Source organism: Cynocephalus volans, chromosome 8 (genome assembly GCF_027409185.1).
Source record: "Cynocephalus volans isolate mCynVol1 chromosome 8, mCynVol1.pri, whole genome shotgun sequence".
NCBI classification, from domain to species: Eukaryota; Metazoa; Chordata; class Mammalia; order Dermoptera; family Cynocephalidae; genus Cynocephalus; species Cynocephalus volans.
Genome location: NC_084467.1, coordinates 135,872,514 through 135,897,573, shown reverse-complemented (window position 1 = coordinate 135,897,573; position 25,060 = coordinate 135,872,514). Strand labels below are relative to the sequence as shown.

The window sequence follows — 25,060 nt, the reverse complement described above, 5'->3', positions numbered from 1 at the left end:
TGATCAGATGCTTCATAAAGGAAATATAAATATCCAAAATAAAGTGAAAACAATGCTTCACATTACCGGCAACCAAAGAAATGCAAATTCTCCCATGTTTATCGCAGCTTTGTTTACAATGGCCAAGAGTTGGAACCAACTTAAATGTCCATCAACAGACAACTGAATAAGGAAAATGTGGTATATATACACAACAGAATAGTACTCTGCCATAAAAAGAAATGAAATTCTGCTATTCACAGTGATATGAATGAATTTACAGAAAATCATGTTAAGTGAAATGAGCCAGGCACAGAAAGAAAAATACCACATCCTCACTCATAAATGGGAGCTAAAAAAGCAAACGAATAAATAAAAGAAAGATACAACAATCACACTAATTCATCAAACTTTCAAAAGGAGAGAACAGAACTGAGGCCACCAGAGGTGGGAAAGGGGGAGTGGAAAGGGAATGGTAAGAAATTGGTAAAGGGCCACAAAAAGTGACTACATGGTATAATGCTGAATATACTAATTATCCTGATTTGAGCATTACATATTGCACACAGGTATTGATAATAAACACTGTATCCCACAGATATGTATAATCAATTGTTTCAAAAAAATTCAAATTAAAATATCTTTTTAAAAACCATGCTTAATTAGAAACATGATGGCTCTTTTAGGCTGGTTCCTGTGTGCCTTTGACACATTCCCCCGTCCCCGTCCCCCCCACCCCCTTTTCGTTTACTGAATACTTCCTTGCTTTCTGGTACTACAAGATGCTCCAGGCGCATCTTGTATTTTCCCTGCAGCCAAAGAATCAGCCATTTCTCCAAAGAACTCTCATTTCCTTTATTGGAGAATGAAATTTAGAAACCACAATCTGGGCTGTCCTTGTACTGGCTGTACTTGTCCTTGTTGGGGGATCACTACTTCTGCATTTGTTTAGTAGACAGAGCTAGGTAACATATGCATGTACACTAACGCATGCACACATACACCCATGCACACAATTGCTTTTGAATCCATCCATCCATTCAAACATGAATTTACACTGACTCTCCGACTCTAATCCAGTACCAGAATGCACTCTAGTCTTCCTTTCTTATGTACCTGTATCTTCCTTTTCCAACATTGAGAAACCTGGCTCCCACCACCCAACACCCATTTAATTTGTTCAACCTCAATATATGTGTAAAGAACTATTAACCCATACACATGAAAAACAAATTTTTCAACTGGAGTACAGGTTTATGTACTGTTCTAATAGGCTAATAATTTCCACTCAAAATACCATTTTCCAAAGTTACTTAGATCAGCTCTCTACCCCTCCCACCCCTCTCAATGTGGTTTTGCACAATGTGGTCATTTGTAATACAATTAGATTCATTCGTCACAGGCTACATTCCATTGTGGGATCCCCCAACATCCTGGTTGATGTGTGTTTGTACGTGAATAGTTCACACACAATGAAATTTACTCTTTGTGATACACAGTTCCAAGGTTCTAACAAATACAAGAATCATATTGAACACAAATACTATACATAACAGTTCCTTCACCCTAAAAGTTCCCCTAAGCATCCACTTTGTAGTCAACTACTTCATCTTCCCCCTAATGCCTGGAAACCATTAATCCGTTTTCCATCACTATAGTTTTGTCTTTTCCAGAATATCACATAAAAGGAATTATACAATACATAGCGTTTTTAGGCTTGCTTCCTCACTTAGTAAAACGTATTTAAATTCATCCACGTTGTTGAATACATCAATAGCTTGTTCCTCTTAATAGCTAAATAGTATTTCCTTGTATGGATGTACCAGTTTGTTTATTCATTGGATATCTTAAAGGACATCTTGGCTGCTTCCAGTTTTTAGCAATTATGAATAATTCTGCTATGAACATTAGTGTATAGGTTTTTGTGTGGACCTATGTTTTCAAATCACTTGGTAAATACCTAGGCATGTGATCACTGAGTTGTACGGTAAGTCTTATAAGACACTTTGAAACTGTCTTCCACAGTGGCAGTACCATTTTGCATTCTCACTAGTAATGAATGCAAGTTCCTGTTGCTCTGCATCTTGGTCACCAATTTGTTATTGTCCATTTTTAGGATTAGCCATTCTAATAGGTGTGTTGTGGTATTTCATTGTCACACTAATTTTCATTTTTGTAATAACACATGATGTTGAAGACCTTTTCCTGTGTCTATTTGCCATCTGTATACGTTCTTCAATGAAGTGGATGTTCAGATCTTTTGTACAATTTTTAAATGGTTTGTTGATTTTCTTATTGAGTTTTAAGTGTTCTTTACATATTCTGGATGTAAGTCCTTTATCAAATATGTGATTTGTAAATATTTTCTCCCAATCTGTGGCTTGTCTTTTCATTCTCTTAACAGTGTCTTTCATGGAGCAGAAGTTTTTTTAATTTTGATAAAATACAACTCAGAATTTTTTTCTTCAATATCATACCTTGAGGTGCTACAATTAAGTTGTCACCAAACTGAAGGTCATCTAGATTTTCTCCTGTTTTCTTCTACATATGAGATTTTTTAGTGGTTCAATATCTTTGGATTGTGGTTGCCCTATGAATTCCAGCTGCCTTGGCCTCTCCAGACTCCTAACTCCATTTCCTCAATGCAGGGAGACCACTGGCACTCTCTTGGCAGTAAGCTGGGGCAATCGTAGCACTCATCTCAATTTGTTTCCACTCTTTCATAAATCAACATCATTCACTACCTGACGTCCAATGTCTTGAAAACAGTTATTTTATATGCTTTATCTGATATTTTAGTTGTTCTAGGAGGGAAGGTAAATCTGTTCCCTTTTCCTCCATCATGGCCAGAAGTAGCAGTCCAAGCAATATAATTTACTATGTTTAATGAAGTTAAATAAATCAAAAAGTCACTGTTCATGATACTTCAAAATAGTCACTTAATTATTTATTCACTGTTATTAGAAGCCAAATACCATGGTAAATATTTAGATACAGCATTAAACAAGTCACACATGGTTACTATCTATCCTTCTAAGGCTTACTGACATTATTAATAATTAAATTTGTTATCAATACTTTAATTACAAACACTATTATCAATGAGATAAAATTTAGTAGAGGTTAAGTTTGTCCTACAGTAGAAACTTAAAAGATAATTCCTCTATGGTTTTCCTATATCCTTAATTTCTACCATGATGTGGAAGTTGTCATTATGAGATCTGATCCTAAACTGAATTTCATTAATGTTTAACCTAGTAGTCCACAAAACATTTTTGTTTATGTATATCTACCAATAAAAAATCTGAGCATGCTTCAACTATAGTAATAGTCTGCTTGGGCTGTCATAACAGAATACCACAGAACAGGTAGCTTGAACAACAAATTTATTTTCTCACAGTTCTGGAGCCCAGAAGTCCAAGATCAAGATGCCAGTAGGCTTAGTTTGGTGAGGCCTCTCTTCCTGGCTTGCTGACAGACACCTATCTGTGCCCTCACATGGCCTTTTCTCTGTGTGTGTGTACTTCTGCTGTCTCTTCTTCTTATAAGGACATCAGTCTTATTGTATTAGAGGCCCACCACTTATGACTATATTTAACCTTGGTTAACCTCCTTAAAGGCCCTATCTCCAAATATAGTCACATGGGGAGTCAGTGCTTCGACATTCAAATTCTGGGGAGACACAATCCAGTTCATAACATTCCACCCCTTGGGCCCCAAAATTCATGTCCGTACATGCAAAATACATTCACCTCATCCCAACAGCCCCAAAAGTCTTAACCTATTCCAGCATCAATTCCAAATCCAAAGTTTCACCTAAATATCATCTAAATCAAGGGCCAGCCCATGGCTCACTTGGGAGAGTATTGTGCTGATAACACCAAGGCCATGGGTTCGGATCCCTATATAGGGATGGCCAGTCAGCTCACTTGGGAGAGCATGGTGCTGACAACACCAAGTCAAGGGTTAAGAACCCCTTACTGGTCATCTTTTAAATAAATAAATAAATAAATAAATAAATATTATCTAAATCAGATATGGATGACACTTGAGATGATTCATCCTGAGGCAAAAATTCTTATCTAGTTGTACACCTGTACATCCAGACAAATTAAGTGGCTCCAAAATACAGTGGTGGAACAGGCACAGAACAGACATCTCCAAATAGCAGAAACCAGAAAGAAAAAAGAGGTGATGGGACCCAAGCAAGTCCAAAAACTAGCAAGGCAAATTCCATTACATCTTAAGGCTAGAGAATGATCTTCTTTGGCTTGATGCCCTGCCCTCTGTGCCCACTGCCGTGGCAGCCTCACCTTCTGGGCCCATCAGGGTGGCAGTCAGGCCTTCCAGGCCCACTGAGGCAGTAGCCCTCTACCCTTAAACCCTGAGGCCATGGGCAGAAGCAGACTGGTCCCTAAAAATGAAGAGATGGCCCCACCCTCTGAAACCTCGGAGGAAACAGCCTTGCCACCTGGGCCTGTGTGCTCTGAACCTGTGGTGACAGTAGCAGCCCTGCTGATCTCTGAATTACCCTAGGAGTCATTCTTCTCTTCTTGAAGAAGAAGGCATGCTCATAGCCTTACTGTCTCATCCTACAGAATCCTAGAAATCTGAAAGCTCTCCTTTATTTCATCCTGTCTCCTTTAGTCCAAACTGGCAGTGTCTCTGCTGGTATAATTCCATCTCTATTCCTGACTTCTGTGGAGATGGCTGATAGAATCCATGGGTAATCTCTTTATGATAGAGTAATTGTCCAGTCACACCCCTGGTATTCTCTCTAGAACATGCTTTCTTGGATTTTGCAATATGGATAGGCTAAGAATTTTCCAAATCTTCAAGTTCTGGTTACTATTTTCTTAACAATTCCTCCAATTTGCTATAAGCAGTAAGGAGAAACCAGGCCACATATTTAAGACTTTGCTTAGACATCTCTTCAGCTAAATATCAATATCCACTTTTAACTCCCACTTTCCACAAAACACTAGAACAGTTCAGTCAAGTTATTTGCCACTTTATAACAAAGATCACCTCTCCTCCAGTTTCCAAGTGATTATACATATATGTGCAAGGAAAGTTACCTTTCTCATCAGGAAGAGATGGAACGCTATCACTTCGTAGAGAATCATCCACAGCAGTCTGAACGTGTTCATCAATTGAACTCTCCATCTTTTCCCCATGAGGTTTCTTCTCATTTTCCTTACAAAATGGAACTGAAGGACTTCCTTGATGGCTGCTACCACTACTACTTCTGTTTATGAATATTATGGAAACAAACAAAAAAGCAATAAAATAAGAATCATAACTACAATGTAAACTTATTTGGCCAAAAGACTAAGCCTTATAATCAAGATATGAAATGAAGAAAAATGTAATATAAAACATAAAAGGCTTAGTACACATAAATCTGAGAATAAACTATTTTGAAAAGAGGAGTAGGAGAGAGGAAGCTTTCACTCTTAATAATCATAATAGGCACTACTATTCTTAGGTTATCACTCCTTTTTTCCCTTTCATTTCAAAAATCAAACTTCTTGGAAAGGAGGCTATCCTCACTGTTTCTACTTCTTTTCATTAATATTATGATTTATCAAAACCTGCTTCTATCCTTACTGCTCTACTGAACTCCATCTAAACTTCCAATTGCTAGAATTATTTCTCTGCCGCATTAGATGGTGTTGACCTCTATCTCCTCTTTAAATGTTCTACTTGCTACAGAAAATGTAGTAAAAATGTTACATTAGAATCTGGGTGAAAGATATTGAGAACTCTGTATTATTCTTGCAACTTTTCTGTAAGCCAGAAAATTATGTCAAAATTAAATGTTAAATAAAAGAGCTCTCTTTTCTTATATGATTCTACTCTCACCTGCTTCTCTTCCCACCTTCCCAACAAGTTTTCCTGTTCCTGTCACTTGCTTTTAACTTGACTGTCTTTCCTTAAAATGATGGTGCTCTCTACAATTTTATTTTGGTCCCTTCCTCTTTTATGCTACATATTCACCTTGGGCAATTTTATGCATCCTTATAACTTCAACTACTATCATTTAGATTTAATATCAAATCTGTACCACTAGCTCTACCCATTCCCTGACTAAGCCTCAGTATCCAAATTCTTAATGAACTTCTGACTTTGGTTATCCTTCAGCCAGTAAACTAAACATATATTCTCCCAATGTTTTCCTTCCTCCTCCTTGCTTTTCCTGGTTTGTTCATTCCTTCATTTAAAAAAATATATTAGGAGCCTATCACCAGCCAGGTTTTGAGATCCTCTGCATAAGCTATTTCCTCTCTGAAATGCCCTTCCTTCTCTATCTTCCCAATGAACAAAAAATTCAAGATTCAGTTCAAGTATCATTTCTGTGAAGTCTTCACAGACCACTCCCCAACCCTCAAGGAAGGTTTGGTTACTTCTGTACCTGTGTTCATACTGTTTTTTGTGTCTATTTCTATGATAGTATTTATCAGAATATAATGCAATTATCTGGTTTAATAAATGTTTTTGGAAGGATAAATCTTCTAACAAAGCTATAAAGCAAAAGATATAACACAGCAGATAACAAGGGCTTTGGATTCAGAAGGATCTGAAGTTGAATCCCAATTCTTCCTATTCTAACTATTGTAGTTTATGTGCTAATCATTCACTCAATAAATATGCAGCAAATTGCCTATTGTGTACTGGGCACTTTGCTAAGTTCTAGAGATATAAGTCTCCACTAGGGCAGCTATAATCAAAAGACAGACAATAATAAGTGTTGACAAGGATGAGGAAAAATTTTGCACTCCTGCTGGGAATGTAAAATGGTGCAGCTGCTTTGGAAAACAGTTTGGAAATTCTTCAAAAAGTTGAATACTTTCGAAAAGTAAAACACAGAGTTACCATATAACCTAGCAATTCCACTCCTAAGTATATACTCAAGATAAAAAAAAAAACATATGTCTACACAAAATCTTGTAAATGAATGTTGACAGAAGCACTATTCATAATGGCCAGAAAGTGGAAACAACCCAAATGTCCATCAACTGATAAATGGATAAATAAAATGTGGTATATCCATGCAACAGAATATTATTTGGCCATAAAGTGAAGTAATGATACATGCTACAACACAGATGAACCCTAAATACATTAAGTGAAAGAAGCCAGTTACAAAGGACCATCTATTGTATGATGCCATTTATATAAAAAATCCAGAATAGACGAATCCACAAAGAATGGAGATAGATGGTAGATTAGTAGTTGCAAGAGGGGAGCATGAGGAGTGAGTGCTAATGGATACTGGGTTTCTTAATGAGGTGATGAAAATAAAGCCCTCAAAGAACTTCTAGTCTACGGAGTAACTGACAAGCAAAGGAACAAGGATATAGAGCGTTGCCAAGACAGTAAAATTTATATTCAGAACGTTATGGGAGGACACAGAAGGGGTATCTAAAGCAGACTAGGTGTAGCACTCGTTTTTGAAGGGCAAGTAAAAGTAAACTAAATGAAATGGAGAGGGAATGGTCTAGAAAGAAGGTACATCAAATGTAATGACACAGAAAACAAAGAGAGCATGGTACTTTTAGAGAATTGGAAGTAGTTGGAATTAGTGGAGTACGATAAGAGGGGAAATGCCAATAGACAGGACTGAAGATGGTCCGAAGGCTCAATTATAAAGGGACTTTTATGCTATGCTAAGTGATGTGGACTTTACCTTGAATGCTCTGAGGGAGTACTGAAGGTTTCAAACAGGTGATTAACCAAATTGGCTGCAAATTTTAGAAAAATCACTCTGGTTACCATGTGACTAATGAACAGAATGAGGATTACAGGACAGGGAGACCTATTAGGAGTCCACTGCAGTAATCCAGATTATGGTTTAAATGAAGTAAGTATCAATGAAGGTAAGTGTCGATAAAGGTTAAATGAAAGTCACAGAGTTTCAGACATAATATTTGTACTCAATATTTGCTGGTACTTATCCTACATTAATTTTCATGATTTTTAGTCTCATGATTTAATTTTTTAAGTTGAGGTTCTACTACCCTTAGCAATGTCAGTATCTTACCTCTAAGAATGCTAAAAAGTAGCCTCTAAAACCTTCTAATTTGAGGATGGAATCACAATTGAAAACTACAGATATTAATATTGTGCCAAGTATCAATGAAAAATTATTCAATATTTTTTATAATGATAAAAACTAGTACATATGCTAATGTCAACAAATATGGATGTCAGCAAGGAAATGTGCAATAAACACAGTGTTTAGGGCTGAATAAATCAAGGTTCAATTCCTTGGTATGTCACTACCTATGTGACCTTGGATCAGTTTCTCAACATTGCCATGAGCCCAAGTTCACTAGTATATAAGGATAATACTACCTGCCTTGGAAGGTTGCTGTAAAGATTAAATGTAGGAAAAATAACTTATACAATGTTTGTACAATGTATGTTTTCACGGAATAGTAACTATATTATTACATGGACCAACTATTTTGTAAATTGGCTAATTAAATGGGGGAGGTCCGCACTTTGAAGAGCAGAGACTGTTTCATTTAAAGAAACAAGATTAAGTCAAAGAAAAGCAATGTGTAAGCCACTCCTCAGAGTTTACTAAACTACACCAATAAAGAAATTAAACTCTCTTCACCTTCGATCATGATTCTTGTATCTTGAAGACTCAGAATAACTATCACATGTAGGGGAATACTTCATGTGCTTTGAGTCAAGGGTTCCTTCTTTACTCTGAGAGAGTGAAACAGATTGACTTTTCCTACAATGAAAATAAAAACTGATTAAACATTTGAAGTCTCCAATAACAGAAAGATTTTAAATACTGCTTAACAGTAACATAGATAAAGTCTTAAATGAATAGAAATTATGAAAAAAATGGTACAAAGTATTTGAAAAAGAAAGGCATTCAATAATAGAAAAGGACATGCAACACATTAAAGAATGTCTTCTGCTTTATTAAGGGAAATAAATACAAAATTGCTCTTATTATAAATGAATGTGAATAGAGACTTAACATCTATGAATTAGAGACAGTCAAAATATGATTTTTAAAAATACACACATAAATATGGTCATGTGACTTAGCACTGCCTTAAAAATCTCTTTAATGACCTTTTATTGCTCCTAAAATAAACTTCAAAAGTCTGCAAGGTCCTACTATGATCTGATCCCAGCATCACCTCATACCATTCTCCTTTTTGCTTTCTGCTTCCAGTCACATCGGTCTCCTTTTTTGTTTTCTTACATATGCCACGCTGCTTCTTTCTTCAGGGCTTTTGATGTGCTTGTTCTTTACCTCTTTCACATCACTGACTCCTCATCTACCAGACTTCACCATAAACGTTACTTCCTCAGGAAAGTCTTTGACCTTCTGGCACCCCCAGGCTATTCAAATTCCTGTGTTACTTATCTGAGACATGTGTTCCTTTCTTTCATAACACTTATCTCAGTTTGTAAGAGTTCCTTTACTGAATTGAATATCTTACTAATGTTTATCTTCTGCACTAGACTGTACGTATATAACTGTATTCCCAGTACCCAGAATAGTGCCTACAACATAACAGATACTCATCACATATTTGCTGAATGAATGAATATTAACCTATCTGTTTCAACTCTGGTCTTCAGTTGTTTCACAAAGTCTGGAAGGTGCTGCCGCTGGTGGTCACAGAGTGTGGCTAGGGGAGCTCCTGAAGCAGTAATGGCATCTGATATATGAGTTCGAGTCAACTCTGCCATCTAAATATGAACACACACAATAAAGGCAAAAGTAGATGTAAAAAGATAATGGCATAGACGAACTAAGAGGAAGAAGAGTGTCTTGGAAGGATCACTGGACTGACAGCAAGCAAATTCTGCTACTAATCGATGAAATATTGTGGGCAAGTCATTTAGACTCTTTAAGTCTCAATCGCTTCATGTTATGAAGATGGATTAGACTACATGAATTCTAAGCTTTCACACAGTGATAACAATCTATGAATCAGACAGAAAACTTTCAAGTCATATAATTGCAACAGTAAACCAAAACTTAAATCTTCCTTCAAGAATCAATTCAATTACTACTTCCTAAGTCTTTCCTGACCAACAATATGAATTATGTTTTTCCTACTCTTAACCACTATTGAAACTGCTGCATGTATTAGTCATTTGGCATTTATTCAATCATTGCTTTGAGCTATTCCTTCTACTGATGACTTATTTTTAAAATCTTTGTTAGTTTTAATTACATTAATATTTTCTTGAGAAAGGAGACTCAATTTTATACTTATTTGTCCAACCCCACAGTACCTAACATACAGTAAGTAGTTTCATGGATTTTTAATATCTGAGTTATTTCGCAAACAGCCCTAATTTTTGTTTAAAAAGATTGTAACTCCTAAAATAAAGTGAAACTGTATCTATAGATTAAGATATCCTATACAGAGACAGCAATAAAACTACTTCTGGCTTTACCTTTGGTACAGTAAAAGAAAAGACATCATTCTGGGTAAAAATGAAACATCTTTATACAAAGCTGATTGGCAGCTCCCTGTAGTCAAAATTGGGGACTGACTGCAAAGAGGCATAAGGGGAATTTTCGGAGTGACAGAAATATTGTATTTCCTGATAATGATGGTGTTTATAGGCGCTGTAAAACCCATCAAACTGTGTACTTAAAATGGATGCACTTTACTATTTATAATTTTTTTTTTTTTTTGGCAGCTGGCCAGTATGGAGATGTTCGTAAATTATATACACCAATAAAGTTGATACTTTTCTAAAAAGCTTATCAGAGGGCAGAAGTTTAGAGTTCTTTACCTCTTCTCTGCCTTTACAATATTCACATGTAAAACACACTCCTATTAATGCTGCCATTATTTCAATAGGATATAGCTCCCACTAAAAGTCACAAACTCAAAGAATTCATTTGCTAGATGTAGAAACCCATTACTGGTAAGACCAAAGTTACATAGATCGACTAAAAAGAGTTTTTAAAAAAGGGTTCCAGTGGTTTTTTACCTCACAGATTTGGCGTGCTGCATCTGTGGTGAGGCGAGCAGTCTCAGTCTGCTGAGCTGCTATTTTACAAGTTGCTTCCTGTAGAACTTCAGTTACCTCCCGTTGTGATTTAACCACCTGCTGTAATGATTCTGCATGAACCTTTAAATAAAATAGGGTAAAAAAAGAACTTATGTTTCAGCCTCTCCTCCAACCCCAATTAGTTTTAATTTATAACTTTGTTTCATGGACCAAATGCCTTGAAAAAAAACACCTGACTACAATCTGGATTTCACGGTTCAAGAATTAACTCCACCAGTTGATGTGTCTGTGGGCAAGTAACTACTATGTCCCTCAGTTGTCACTTCTCTAAATTGGGGATGTCTTTATTACTTCTTTCATAGAGGTGCCACAAGAATCAAATGACATGAAAGTATTCCAGAGTAAATTCTAAAACATTATTATTTACATCTTTTCTTTTTTATTCCTATATAATTTTTAAAATGCTAAAGTGATTTTTAAGATACAAATTTAGGTTTAAAAAACCAGTACCTGCTGCCAAATAAGTTACCTGAGCTGCTTTGTTTTGGGTTTCTTCTAACTGTCTCTGACACTCCAGAGCCTCTTGTTCAGCCTTCAGTTTCAAAAGCGCCAAGTCTCTTTCATGGCGTTGCTGCTGTGCCTTCAAATAAAGAAATAGTCAAATATTAATTCTTAGATACTAAACTATTTTAACAATGACCGTAATAAACACAATGCTATTTACCTAACACAAATCATCCGAAGCAACCAATCAGAGCCTAAAGGAAAGACAGTAAATAAGCTAGTCATCAGACATTTATCAAAATATTTAGTGACAACTTATTATGTGTCAAATAATGTAGTAACATAAAAAATTTCTAAGACACAGCAGTGAGAACTGATACCAAAAAACTGATTAGAGAGCAAGAAAGTATCTTTGTTATAATATTTTAATACCTTAGGGTAGGCAAAGATTTCTTAGAAAACAAGTTACTACCATAAAAGAAAATAATTAAAAACTAGATTTCATCAAAATCAAAAACCTCCACTCCTCAAGAGACTCAGTTTAAAAAATGAAAACATAAGCCAAGAACTGAGATACAATACATGAAATACATCTGAAAAGGACTTGTTTCCAGAAGATATAAAGAACTCTTATAACTCAATAATTTAAAGACAGTCCAATTAAGAAGTAGGCAAAAGATGTGAACAGACATTCACAAAAGAAGATATAACAATGGTCAGTAAACACACAAAAAGATAACCAACGTCATCAGCCATAAGAGAAATGCAAGTTACAACCACAATGAGGTATTACTCCATTCTCACTAGAATAACTAGGATAAAAAAGACTGATAATAACAAATGATAGCAAGGATACAGAACAACTGGAACTCTCATATATAGCTGTAGGAGTGTAAAATGTTACAACCATTTTGGAAAAAAAGGATGGCAGTTTCATATACTTGACCCAACTAATTGTACTCCTAGGTATTTACACAAGAAAAATGAAAACATATTTTGTACACATAGAGTTGTTAAAAAATTATCATAGCAGGAATATTTATAACAGCCGCAAACTAGATATAACCAAATGTACATCAACAGGAGAATGGATAAAGAAATTATGATATCAATGAAATATTACTTGGCATAAAAACAAAACAAAAAACTACTGATACAACATGTTAAATAAAATAAGCTAAACACAACAGAGTTAAAAGAACACTTCCATTTACATGAATTTCTAGAACAGGCAAAAATAAACTGTGGTGCTAGAAATCAGAATAGTAATTTTCTCTGGGATGGAGGATTCACTGAAAATGTGCCTGGGTCAACTTTCTGGGGTGATGGAAGTGTTCTATATATTGATTAGGGTGGTTGTTACATAAGTATATATACTGATCAAAACTCATCAAAACTGCACACTTAAAATCTGTGTATTTTATTGTATGTAAATAATACCTCAGTTAAAAAAAAAGATAACAATAGCACCCCCGCTGTGGAAAACTGCTTAGACCTTCTCTGGATTGTTAGCCAAAAAACGGTTCACATTATCCTGGCTTGATCAAACACCTGGATCTCAGAAACTTTTCTTTTTGGTACAAATAAAGCATTAAAAACCAAAACAAAACACTGACTCATTTCTGATTTGTCAATGAAAAGATAAAATATTAAGAATGTTTGTCTAGCTGATTTTCACACTGTCAATAAAACAAAGCAGAAAACATGGAAAACAAAGTATTTGAGAGAAAATGATTGTGTTATTATTCTGCTGCCAAATACTGTATCTTTAAATTTATTTCTAGGGGCCGGCCCGTGGCTCACTCGGGAGAGTGTGGTGCTGATAACACCAAGGCCACGGGTTCGGATCCCATATAGGGATGGCCGGTTAGCTCACTGGCTGAGCGTGGTGCTGACAACACCAAGTCAAGGGTTAAGATCCCCTTACCGGTCATCTTTAAAAAAAAAAAAAAAAAAAAAAAAAATTATTTCTAGTACCCTATATGACAGTTTTTCCCAGGATTATTTATAGGTGTTATATGACAGACTATTTTTTTCTACTTGGCAGGGTCAAGTTTATTTTTCTATTTCATCATTAAAACTATTTTAAATAGTAAAAAAAAAAAAAAGAAAAACCACAGAAAGCTAAAGAAGCAAATTCCACAAATACCTTTATGATTTGAGCCAGAGACACACTCTCCTGCTGAGCAAGTGAGATACCTCTAACTTTTTCTACATCTGATAGTTGGCGCACTGACTCCTCAATGGCATTCAGATAACTGAGTTCTGCTGCCATACGATGCTGGAGACCAGCAGGAGAAAAGCGCTTAGAACCTGGAGGGCATAACAATTGTTAAATGGAGAAGTTCACATGAAATTATACCTCAGATTTCTAAAATTTATTTCTCATTTTAAGAGCCAAAAACAAGTCTGCTTTCCTTTGTAGAAAAGACAGTGATTTATTAGTACAATGTATTTTAAGTTACCTCTTTTACGTGCATGTACATGCACATGTGTCTACACATACGTACATATACCTATAAACACTTAGGAATGCATGTATGGCATACATTTTTCAGGAGTGTTTTGACTAAAGCAGACAAGATGGGAAAAATCACCATTACTGAATATCTCATGCTTTTCAACATTTAATTTCCTATATGATAATTGTTTTGTACTTCAAAAAGTAATGACATTTATTTGAAATAACACCACCCTATGACACAATTGAAAGAAAAGGCATTTCCAGAGAAAAAAATCTCTTATTTTTAAAATTACAGCTGCATGGATCTACTTGCCTGATGTTGAAGCCATCTCTGTAGCTGTTCTGCTGGCAGCCAGATTTATATCAGTGAAAGCTGCAGGCTTAAATCCTGTTATAGTTGGAGGCATTACTGAAGACTTAGATCTTTCTAATGAAGTTCCTGGAAGATCAAACTGCAACAATTTCTGGGAACTTGGAGATAGGGGAGAAGCTGGAGTTTTCTGAGATCTTCCCTTATCTGATGACACACTAGAAGTTTTGTTTCATAAAGACATTAGAGAAAGGAAAACTACTTCCAGAACCAGCTAAACAATTCATAAGAACAATATACATTACTTTATCAACATTAACTTTAAAAAGCTGTGATTTAGGCATTTATTTATTCAACACAGTCACTGTACTGAATGAATGACTATGAATACTCCTCTAATTGCTAGATTTACAGTGAAGAACAAACCAGGCACAAACACTGTGTAATTAAAATTAATTAAAATGGAAAAGGTGGACTAATGGGTACAAAATTATGCCACCTACCATAAGTGAATCATTGTGCAGTATATGCATGTATTGAAACAACATACTGTACCCCACAAATATGTAAAAGTAAATGTTAAAATATTTTGAATAAAAAATAAGATATAATAAAATAATACAGAAAGGGAATCTCCTGATTAAATTGGCACTTAACTCTTTCCTCCACAATGTACATATATCATGATTCACTCATTGCAATAAGAAGCAAAGTTTTCTAAAATGGTTAGACATATAGCAAGAAAATTACAACCATGAATCTAAAAAAAAAAAAAGTTCTCATAGAAGTAGAGAGTAGAATAATGGTTACCAGGGGTGGGGGCAGGGGAGGAGGAGAGAAGTGGTAGACAAATTGGAACAAAACTGTGTAATCTACCTTAAGTGAATCATTGTGCAGTATATGCATATATTGAAACAACACACTGCACCCCACAAACATGTACAAGTAAATGTTAAAAATAATAATAATAGTAATAATAATAATAATTTCAATAAAAATTGCAGCTATAGAGTTGGCCAGTTAGCTCGGTTGGTTAAAGCATGGTGCTGATTAACACCAAGATCCAGGGTTCAATCCCTGTACTGGACAGCTGCAAAAAAAAAAAAAAAAAATTACAGCCATATATAAAGATATTATCTTATAAAAATCTTAAAATTTATCTCTGAAAGAAAATATCATTTTGTATTAAAAATGAAATAACAACGACTATTCTTTTGTTATTCCCTCTTCTATTAACCCAAAAGAGTCACAGAAAAAATTATTTTCATACTATCCATTTCTAAATACTTATTTTAGGCTTACTTGTTTATATCTATCTTTTAATACTACATCTCTTCCCTGGAACTTTCTAATAAGTAATCTCTCATCACAGTTTGATTATAACAACTTTTTTAAAAATTTTATTTTTTAATTGACACATTATAATTATACACATTTATGGGTGACTATAACAACTCTTAAGGCATTTAATTCAACACAATGCACATGGCTAGCCCCTCTTTGGGAAAATAAGCTCATTAAGGGTATTATTTTCTCATAATACCAAGCATGTTGCCTTGCACTGATTAATTATTTATTGAATAAATTATTCAAAGATACTCTAAAAGCATTTTTCCAACAATTACCATATTTCCAACATACTAAAACAAGTTTGCTTTTAGCTTCTAATAAAATTATGAGATAGTTTTTAAAGGTAAAATTTTCTCTTTTACCCAGTATGAAAAATATGAATAAAAGTAGTCTTGAGAAGCACTCACTTGTTCACCATGACGTTTAGTTTTCTATCGATGGTTTGGAAAAACACTATTTCTAACAGTCTGACAATCTCATTTGTGAAACATAAAAAGAATTATAATTTTAATAGATTTCCATTAAAAAAATTTCAACACAACATCAAAGTACTCTGTCTGCACCTCACCTTATGTTTTACAAGTTGAATTTATATTTGATTTGCAGAGAAGATTCACCTAGACTAGTATTTCTGACAGTATGTTTCCAATGATGTTAAGTTTTCCAAAAAATAATAAAAAAGTAAGAAAGAAAGGAAAAGAGCCTGGGGACAGAAAGTGTCTACAGCCAAATAAGTTAAGAAAAATTGTTTTTAAAATTTTAGATTCCTCCTTATCAAAGCTTCAAATTCTTTTATCCACTGTGAATCTCTATGGGCGAGGAAGGAAGATCTAGACTACAATATGGGGCATTTATCAAACTTATCTGGCTATGGATCCTATTTTAGAAATGTTTAACCTTGTAGATTTTGCCATTAATAATTAATGGCAAAAAATTAAATCATCAGAGAGTATCTCTTAAGGAAAGGTAAGGTTTTCTGAATTCCAAAATCCCTGACAAAGAAATTCAAATTCAATTTTAAATATACTAACAATGGTATTAATGATGTAACATTCTTTGTAACATTAAAAATGGTTCTGTATATGACACAGTACTAAAAAAGCACAAAATTACTTTAAAAAGGAAAAAAATAAATCCATGTCTTCTCAGAGCCTCAGTTCCCAGAAGGACAAAACCAGTACACAGATAAAAAGTCATGCTTGTGGACAAATGAATCGGAACTGTACAGAAAGCAATAACTGAAGGTTATTTGTAAGCAACAGAGTAAGTTCCAAATATATGATATTGAAAAGAAGGGGGAAAGAACAGAGTATGCAAGCTCTATAATATGGATAAGAGTGAGATTTCAAAACCTGTGTGAGTGGTCTAATAAGTTGAGCAGGAGAGAAAAGTTCAGAGGAAGAAATAAAAAATGAGACAAAAGAAGGCTAAGTACAGCAGTTATGTTGAAAGAATGAAAGAATACAGCTGAGAAGCAAAATTTATAGACAAAGGAAATGAGATAGTTTGTAGTAGTCCAGTGAAAACACTTCAAATAGAGTTAGGTTCTTAGAGTTCATCTATGGGTAACTGTGACCTCCCAAAACACAGTAATGTGGGTAGCTGCTTGGTCAAAAGATTGAGCCAAGAAAATAACCGTGACAATGGCATTCAGGATAGAAAGGTTAGTTGAATAAAAGCACAGAATTCCTGAGGAAGAAGTTGTAACAGTTTAAATAAGAAATGACCGTATTCTAAAATAAAGATAAAGACTACAGCTATGAACAAAGCTACAAAGTCTATTCAGAAAGTAGCTAAGACATGCAGAGTAGTCAAAGACACTGCCAAGCTGAAATTTACCAAACGGATTATTTGAACATTAATGATATTGTAACCTTAATTATATATGAATTACAGTATAAAATTACTTTACCTCACAGAATGCCCAGAAAGATCCTCCAAAGTGCTATCAGTGTCAACAGTCTGCTCGTAATCTTTAACAGAATGTTTACTACTGGTCCTAGATTTTTTTCCTTGATGGGAGCCATGTTCTGAGCCAGATTGCAGTTTTTCCTCATCAAGAAGTGAGTTCTGAACACTTCCCGTGAATGAATCTAACCCTGTAAAGTAAATTTCTTATAAAGCTGACTCCCAATATTAGAAGTTACTGTCAGAGACAATTTGTACATAGATTCCAATAAAATAATAAAATAGTACAAACCAGAATATTTAAAAATTGAAGTATTGAAAATTTGTTTTTCATATCTAAAATAAAGCACTTCATCTTTCTGTCTCCATTAAAGGAAAGTGAAGTTTCTTCTATTAATATCCTCCACTTGCTATTACTAAATAAATTGTCCTTAGCTCAGCTGGTAATAAAAGACATGTATATCAAATAAGAATTAAGTACTACTATTCTACTGCTATGAAAAAGTAACCAAAAAGAAGTTTTTTAAGGATAAAATACAGATCTGGGAGAAAAATGGTATCAATTGCCAGTTGAACTACACAATTCTTTCAAAAAACTATGGCAAGAACTGTGTAGCCAGAGTTATAAAAATGTTCATACTTGTTAACTCAGAATAATCTTACTTATAGGGATATATCTTAAGGAGATTACTGAACCAAACAAAAGTGATGCACAATATTCAATAATTTTATAATTAAAAAAATTTTAACCTACATCTCTAATAGGAAAGCTGCCTAAATTATGCAAATAATAGTAACTTAAATATTTAAAGAGCACTTTGTAATTTAAAATGAATTTCATATATATTACCTTATTGCTCTTAATCATCTTAAGAAGTAGTTACTATATCCCCAATTTACTGATGAGGTTAACTAGAGATCTACAGGGCTTAATAACTTGCTTACTGATACAAGGTCAGCAGCAGAAACAGGACATACACCCAGGCCTCTTGACTCAAGTCTAGTGCACTGTTCAACTTGATAGTATGTTTAAATAGCAGCATGGGAAAATAGTTATTATTACCTTAAAAAAAGCAGAATACAGAACTGCATATACATTTTAATGGCAGCTAAAATGTTTTAAATGAACATATATGGTTAAAGACCAAAAGAAAATGCAAAATTGAAAAAAAACTATGCTGTATACCCATGTTCAAAGCATCATTATTCACAATAGCCAATAGGCAGAAGCAACCTGGTGTCCATTAATGGATTAATGGATGAACAAAATGTGATACATACATACAGTGCAGTATTATTCAGCCTTAAAAAAAAGGACATTCTGACATGTTACAACATAAATGAACCTTGACAACATTATGCTAAGTGAAATAAGCCAGTCAAAAACGGACAAATATTATATGATTCCTCCTATACGAGGTACCTGAATTGGACAAATTCACAGAGATGGAAAGTAAAACAGTTGTGGGGGAAGGGGAGAATGAGAGTAGTTATTCAGTGGGGATAGAGTTTTAGTTTAGGATGATGGAAAAGTTCCGGAGGTGGATAACGGTGACGGTTGCACAACAGTGTGAATGTACTTAATGCCACTGAACTACACACTTGAAAATGGTTAAATTCCCTAGCCAGGTCCATAGAGACAGAACGTAGAATGGTGGTTGCCAGGACCGGGGAGAACAAAAGATGGAGGCTTATTGTTTAATGGGTACAGTGTTTCAGCATCTGAAGATAAAAAAGTTCTGGAAACGGATGGTGGTGGTGATGATTCACAACAGTGTGAATGTGTTTAATGTCACTGAACTGTACACTTAGAAATGATCTAAGAGATTATTAATTAGAAAGAAATATATAACCTAACATCTACTTATGATCCCTAGGCTAGAATCAAGCTGTTAACACTGGTTATCTCTAACTTTTCTGTAATAAAGATGCATTGCTTTCATAACAAGAACACTATATTCATTTAATATTGTTCTTTGAAAATAAATGCACAATTTAAAAACTGCTCTTGACTTTAAACAACTAGAAATTGTAGATAATAATACAAAGTCCTATGCAAGAAAAGACCTAAACTCCAATCAAGGAATTCATACAAAAAGAAATGTTTGCCCCTACATTACAAGAATGCCAAGTGAAAAGTACATTTATATGTCTTAAAGTTAAGTTAAAATAAAATTTTTTTCTTAGGATTACCACTTTAATCTACAAACTACACTGGGTAAATTTCGGTACAGAGCATGCAGACACTTTTTTTCACCACCAGACAGAGTAAGTATAATTAAAATTACACTGATTTTAGAACTTGGGGATGAAGGAGAAACAAAGTTTAAGACGATGCTATGGGAAGTAAAATATATTGGGGTTTTTTTTCCTGGCATTGTCAGAGGGGATTAGGGAAACTGAAAGTCACAAAACACTACCTATACTTCATCTATCAGCACCGCACTCTCCCGAGTGAGCCACGGGCCGGCCCCCTATACTTCATCTAACCTGTTGTAGATTATACTTTTTAAAAACCTACATTGAATCATGTTGTTTATACTCATTTACTTGAAATGGTATGACATTTTAAAGTTGTGTGGTACAGACTGAATTTGGGAGTCAGAAATCAAAATCTGGGCTTTGCCAAAAACAAGTTAGTGATCCTGGGTGCAACACTAACATAACAAAGCATAATAATTGCAAAATAAAAGAACTGAGCACGATCAGCATTTCCCAAACTGTGTTCAGTTGAATTCTAATGCCATAACATGCTGATTAAAGAAAGGATTCTGTAGTCAAATAAATTTGGAAAATGCTTCATACTATATCATCATTCTTATCCTAAAATAAATAATGTATATTAGCATATTAAAAGTGTTGAGGAGTCTTATAGTAAAGACACCTGTTTCACTCTAAAAGCACTTCCCAAATTTATGGGACCATAGAGCTCTTGTATTCTTAGAACACTTATGAAACAATCTATCTCAGTGAATGCTTATTTCACAGGAAAACACAGATTTTGAGAAGTGCTGGTAACATGATGTCTAAAGATCTTACCAAAGACATTCAGAATACTTCCAATCTGTATTAGAGTTATACTAGGTTAACTATTAATAAATAATTTCTCTTAACTCTCTATATTGGAAGTATAAGTTGGCACTAGCTTTCTGAAGGGCTATTTGGCAAAACGTATCCAAATTTCAAACAAGCCATATTCTTTGCCTCATTATCTCACTTCCAAGATTTCCCCCTATAGGAAAGCACCAGACTAATGCATATACATATATATTTATAAGGTTATTCAATGCAGCAGCTTTTATAATAGAAAAAAGAAAAAGAAAAAAACCCCTAAATATCCAGTAATGGGTAACTGGCTAAATAAATTATAATATATTCAAATATAGAACACTAGGTAGTCCTTACAAATAGTAACTCATACCCATAATTACTGACAGAAAAAGATATCTATAATCCATAGACAGAACAAAATAGCATGTAAAATGTAATCCCATGCACATAAAATTTTCTATTTACATATGCCTACAAATTGTCTGGAAGGATTCTTACCAAAAACGTTAACATTTCACATATATTAGGGTGTCTATTATCAAAAAAACAGAAAACAACAAATGTTGGCATGGATGTGGAGAAATTGGAACCCTTGTGCATTGCTGGTGGAAATGTAAAATGGTGCAGCTGCTTTGGAAAACAATATGGCAGTTCCTCCAAAAATTCAGCATAGAATTACCATTTGACCCAGCAATTCCATACCTGAGTATGTACACAAAAGAACTGAAAACAAGCACTTAAACAGATATCTGTACACGAATGTTCATAGCAATATCATTTACAATAGCTAAAACGTGAATCAAAATGTTCATCAACAGATAAATGAATAAACAAAATGTGGTATTATATAAAAAAAAACACTACTTGGCCTTAAAAAGGAAGGATATTCTGATATACGCTACAACATGGATGAACCATGAAGACATTAATCATTCTAAGTGAAATAAGCCAGTGCAAAAGTACAAATATTGTATGATTCTACTTAAATGAAGAGTCAAATTCATAGATACAGAAAATAGAACAGTGATTAGCAGAGGCCAGGGGAAGGAGTAATATAGAGTTACCATTTAATGGGTATTGAGTTGCAATATAGGAAGATGAAGTTCTAGAAATGAATAGTGATGATGGTTGTATTACAGTGTGAACTGTACTTAATGCCACTGAATCCACTTGAAAATGGATAAAATGATAAATTATATATATATTTTACCACAATAAAAAAAGTTTTTTCTAAATGTTAACACTGGTTATCTCCAAGTGGGAGGATTACAGGTTATCTTTTATTTATTTATTTAAAAAAATTTTTTTAAAGATGACTGGTAAGGGGATCTTAACCCTTGACTTGGTGTTGTCAGCACCACGCTCTCCCAAGTGAGCTAACCGGCCATCCCTATACAGGGATCTGAACCCGTGGCCTTGATGTTATCAGCACCACACTCTCCCAAGTGAGCCACGGGCTGGCCCTTATCTTTTATTTTAAATACAGTTTTTTATACTGACCAATTTACTTCCCTTATCCTGGCCCCCTCTTTTTTTTTACTCTATGAATAGGGTTTAGCTTTACAATTAGAAAAAAAATTTGGGGGGCCAGCCCCGTGGCTCACTCGGGAGAGTGCGGCACTGGTAGCGCTGAGGCCGCGGGTTTGGATCCTATATAGGGATGGCCGGTGTGCTAACTGGCTGAGCGTGGTGCAGACCACACCATGCCGAGGGTTGCGGTCCCCTTACCGGTCAAAAAAAAAAAAAAAAGAAAAAAAAAATTGGAAGCAAAATCATTCCCTAGCTGGAGGCTATCCTGTCAGTTTAAGAGGCCTTTGCCTAATCACTGTATCTCCTCACCTGTAGGCCTACAGAGCAAATTACGGCCAAGAGTAGAAGTGACAGGTATCTCAATCACTCAAAAATATTTACTGAGTGTCAATAGGCCAGCTACTATGCTAAGTACAGGAGAGTACACATTGTCTCTCTTAATTTCACCTAAGCTTCAAAATGACCATATGAAGTATCTATTATTATCTCTATTTTACAGAGAAGGAAATTTAAGTATTATATCTAATGACACTAAGAGATGTACACGATATACTAATTTTTAAAAAGCAGTTGCAAAGAAATATTATTTGCATTTGTTTTTTAAACAAAGGGGTGTGTGTGTGTGTACGGTTTTATGTACATCAGAAAAATAGGCAGCAAATATGTTAATACTAGTAGTTATCTCTGAACAGGGGGATTTGTATTTCTGGGAAAATGTTTATCTTTAATTCTTAATTTTTTATCATTGCAAATGATTTCCTTTTGTATTAAGAAAAAGATATATAATGTTATATATCAAAAGGAATTATTGTAATGACAAATAAATATAAGAGCTAATTACATTATCATAAAGAAATTACTCTAACTTCTTATGGAATCAAATCATAACTTCAGATTACTACCATAAAATCATTAGTAAGAGAAAAAACCACCATGTAGAATTCCACTTACATTCTATCTTTTCCTTTTTTCCTTTCTTTCGTTTAGAAGAAGTAGATGAATGAGACGATGTAACAGACTGGGCTCCTGATGAATGCTGGGAGGTAACATCCACAGAGGAAAGATCATAGGCAGACTTTCTGCTAGAATGGTCCTCCTGAATGCCTAAGTTGCTACCACCAATACTGTAAAAGAGTAGAAATAGTGGTTAAAGAAAGAAATAAACACTCTTACAAACACAGCTAAAACTAAATATTTAAAAATCTATTTAATCACTAGGAGAATAAGACTATAATCAAAGATGGCTTCCATTTTACTTTTTTTCTTACTACCATAAGCCTGGATTGTTTCCCAATGCCAAATTTATTACGAAGAAAAATTTCAGGTGAGCTGTTTACTGAAGTAAAGCCAATAAAAACTAACATTTTAGACGCAGCAGAGAAAAAATATATAATGTTGGATACTAGAAAATATTCAGTAATTTACAACTGGATATTTATAAATTATCCAGATATTCAATTTCTATTCAAATTTATGACTGTATATAACTGTTTTCCCTCTGATAATCTTATAGAGAATAATTTAATATATCCTACTTCAAATTCGAAATAAAATGCATCAAATCATACTGATCAGTGATATTAAGTGTCACCAGTTAAATCCTTAAAAGTTTTCATCTAAACATTTAATCTTTTTGTTAGAGCTCAAAACTAAAAACTATACTTTTGCTGCTATAATTTTAATAATATCTATTTCTATTAATCCAACTAGCTTTAACTAGTTTTTATAATATCATCTAATTATTTTACGTGGGTTAAAATGTGTGATATGTGAAAACATTTTACTGAATATGAGTAATTACAGATTAATTTATATGTTAAAATTTAGGGAGGAAATTCTCTTCAGCAAAGTCTGACTCCCTTAATATGTGACTGTGTACAAGTAACAACCTCTGGGCTTCAGTTTCTTCTAAAACAGGAATAATAACAACAGTAATCACTACATCAGGCCATTATAAAAATGAGGTAATACAAGTAAAGTCCCTCAGTCCTCTCAGTGTCTTGCACATTAAGTGCTCAATTAATATTAGATATTATAATCATCATAAATTATAATGTTTCAAAGCTTTGCAAAATTTTAGATGTTTTCCTGATTATAAAAATAAAATAACTTATTGCTTGGGATCATGGGGCAAGTATTCGTTAGATCTTTCTGAATTCTAACACAGAAAACCATTTCTTAAGCTTCTTACATTAGTATACTATGGGATAGTTTCACAATACTGTCCTCTTGTAGTGATTCACAGATTGATTTAATAACTTATGCTCAGCTTACTACGTGCCAGATCCTTTTCTAAGCACGTTATATTTCACTGAATACTCATAACAACTCTATGAAGCAGGAAGGCACTGTTACCTTCCCCATTTCAAAGAGAAGGAAACTGAGGCACAGGGAGGTTAAGTAATATGCAAAAATACAAACAATTAATAATCAGAAGAGCCAGGATTTAAATACAGGCAGTCTGGATCCAGAGCCTATGCTCTTAACCACTATGCTGTGCAGCCTCTAAATGTACCTTTAAACAAGCAAAATTTCACTAGTATTCAGACCATAGCTCTCATTTGTATATTTTTCTCACTGTTCAGATTTTATTCCATATTGCCAACATATTCTTACTGAGGTTCAAGAGTTGATTTTTTTTCCGTCAAAGTCCCACTCCCTGGAGAGGAGACAAAATCATCTTCATATGAAACACTACTTAGAGGGGTTGTAATGGCATTCAAAGGCCGAGATGCTGATGCTCCTCTGTCCAATCTGTCTTCAAACCCTGTCAAAGTCATAATTGAAGCATGGTTAAAAACAAAAATCAAAAAACTACAAACAAAGCATTCTGCAACATGAAATTTAACAACATGGACTTAGGGACATTTTAGTTTGCTTTTTTTTAGTGCTATATTTCAATTTACTTTTATATCTAACAACACATTTTAAACTTTTCATTAGGGAAATTT

The 25,060-nt window shown here is 34.3% G+C and overlaps 1 protein-coding gene across 1 annotated transcript in view; it reads right to left on the bottom strand.

Moving 5' to 3' along the window:
• The window catches only part of CEP350 (centrosomal protein 350), a 165,457-nt gene that overhangs the window by 67,671 nt on the left and 72,726 nt on the right, over positions 1-25,060 (bottom strand). Inside the window, exons 13-22 of the mRNA XM_063103904.1 lie at positions 24,726-24,876; positions 23,061-23,233; positions 17,533-17,719; positions 14,274-14,488; positions 13,646-13,809; positions 11,522-11,632; positions 10,972-11,112; positions 9,572-9,708; positions 8,606-8,728; positions 5,058-5,227 (exon numbers count right to left, since the gene is read on the bottom strand). Of these exons, the coding sequence (XP_062959974.1) occupies positions 5,058-5,227; positions 8,606-8,728; positions 9,572-9,708; positions 10,972-11,112; positions 11,522-11,632; positions 13,646-13,809; positions 14,274-14,488; positions 17,533-17,719; positions 23,061-23,233; positions 24,726-24,876 (1,572 nt within the window). The remainder of the gene's footprint in view (positions 1-5,057; positions 5,228-8,605; positions 8,729-9,571; positions 9,709-10,971; positions 11,113-11,521; positions 11,633-13,645; positions 13,810-14,273; positions 14,489-17,532; positions 17,720-23,060; positions 23,234-24,725; positions 24,877-25,060) is intronic.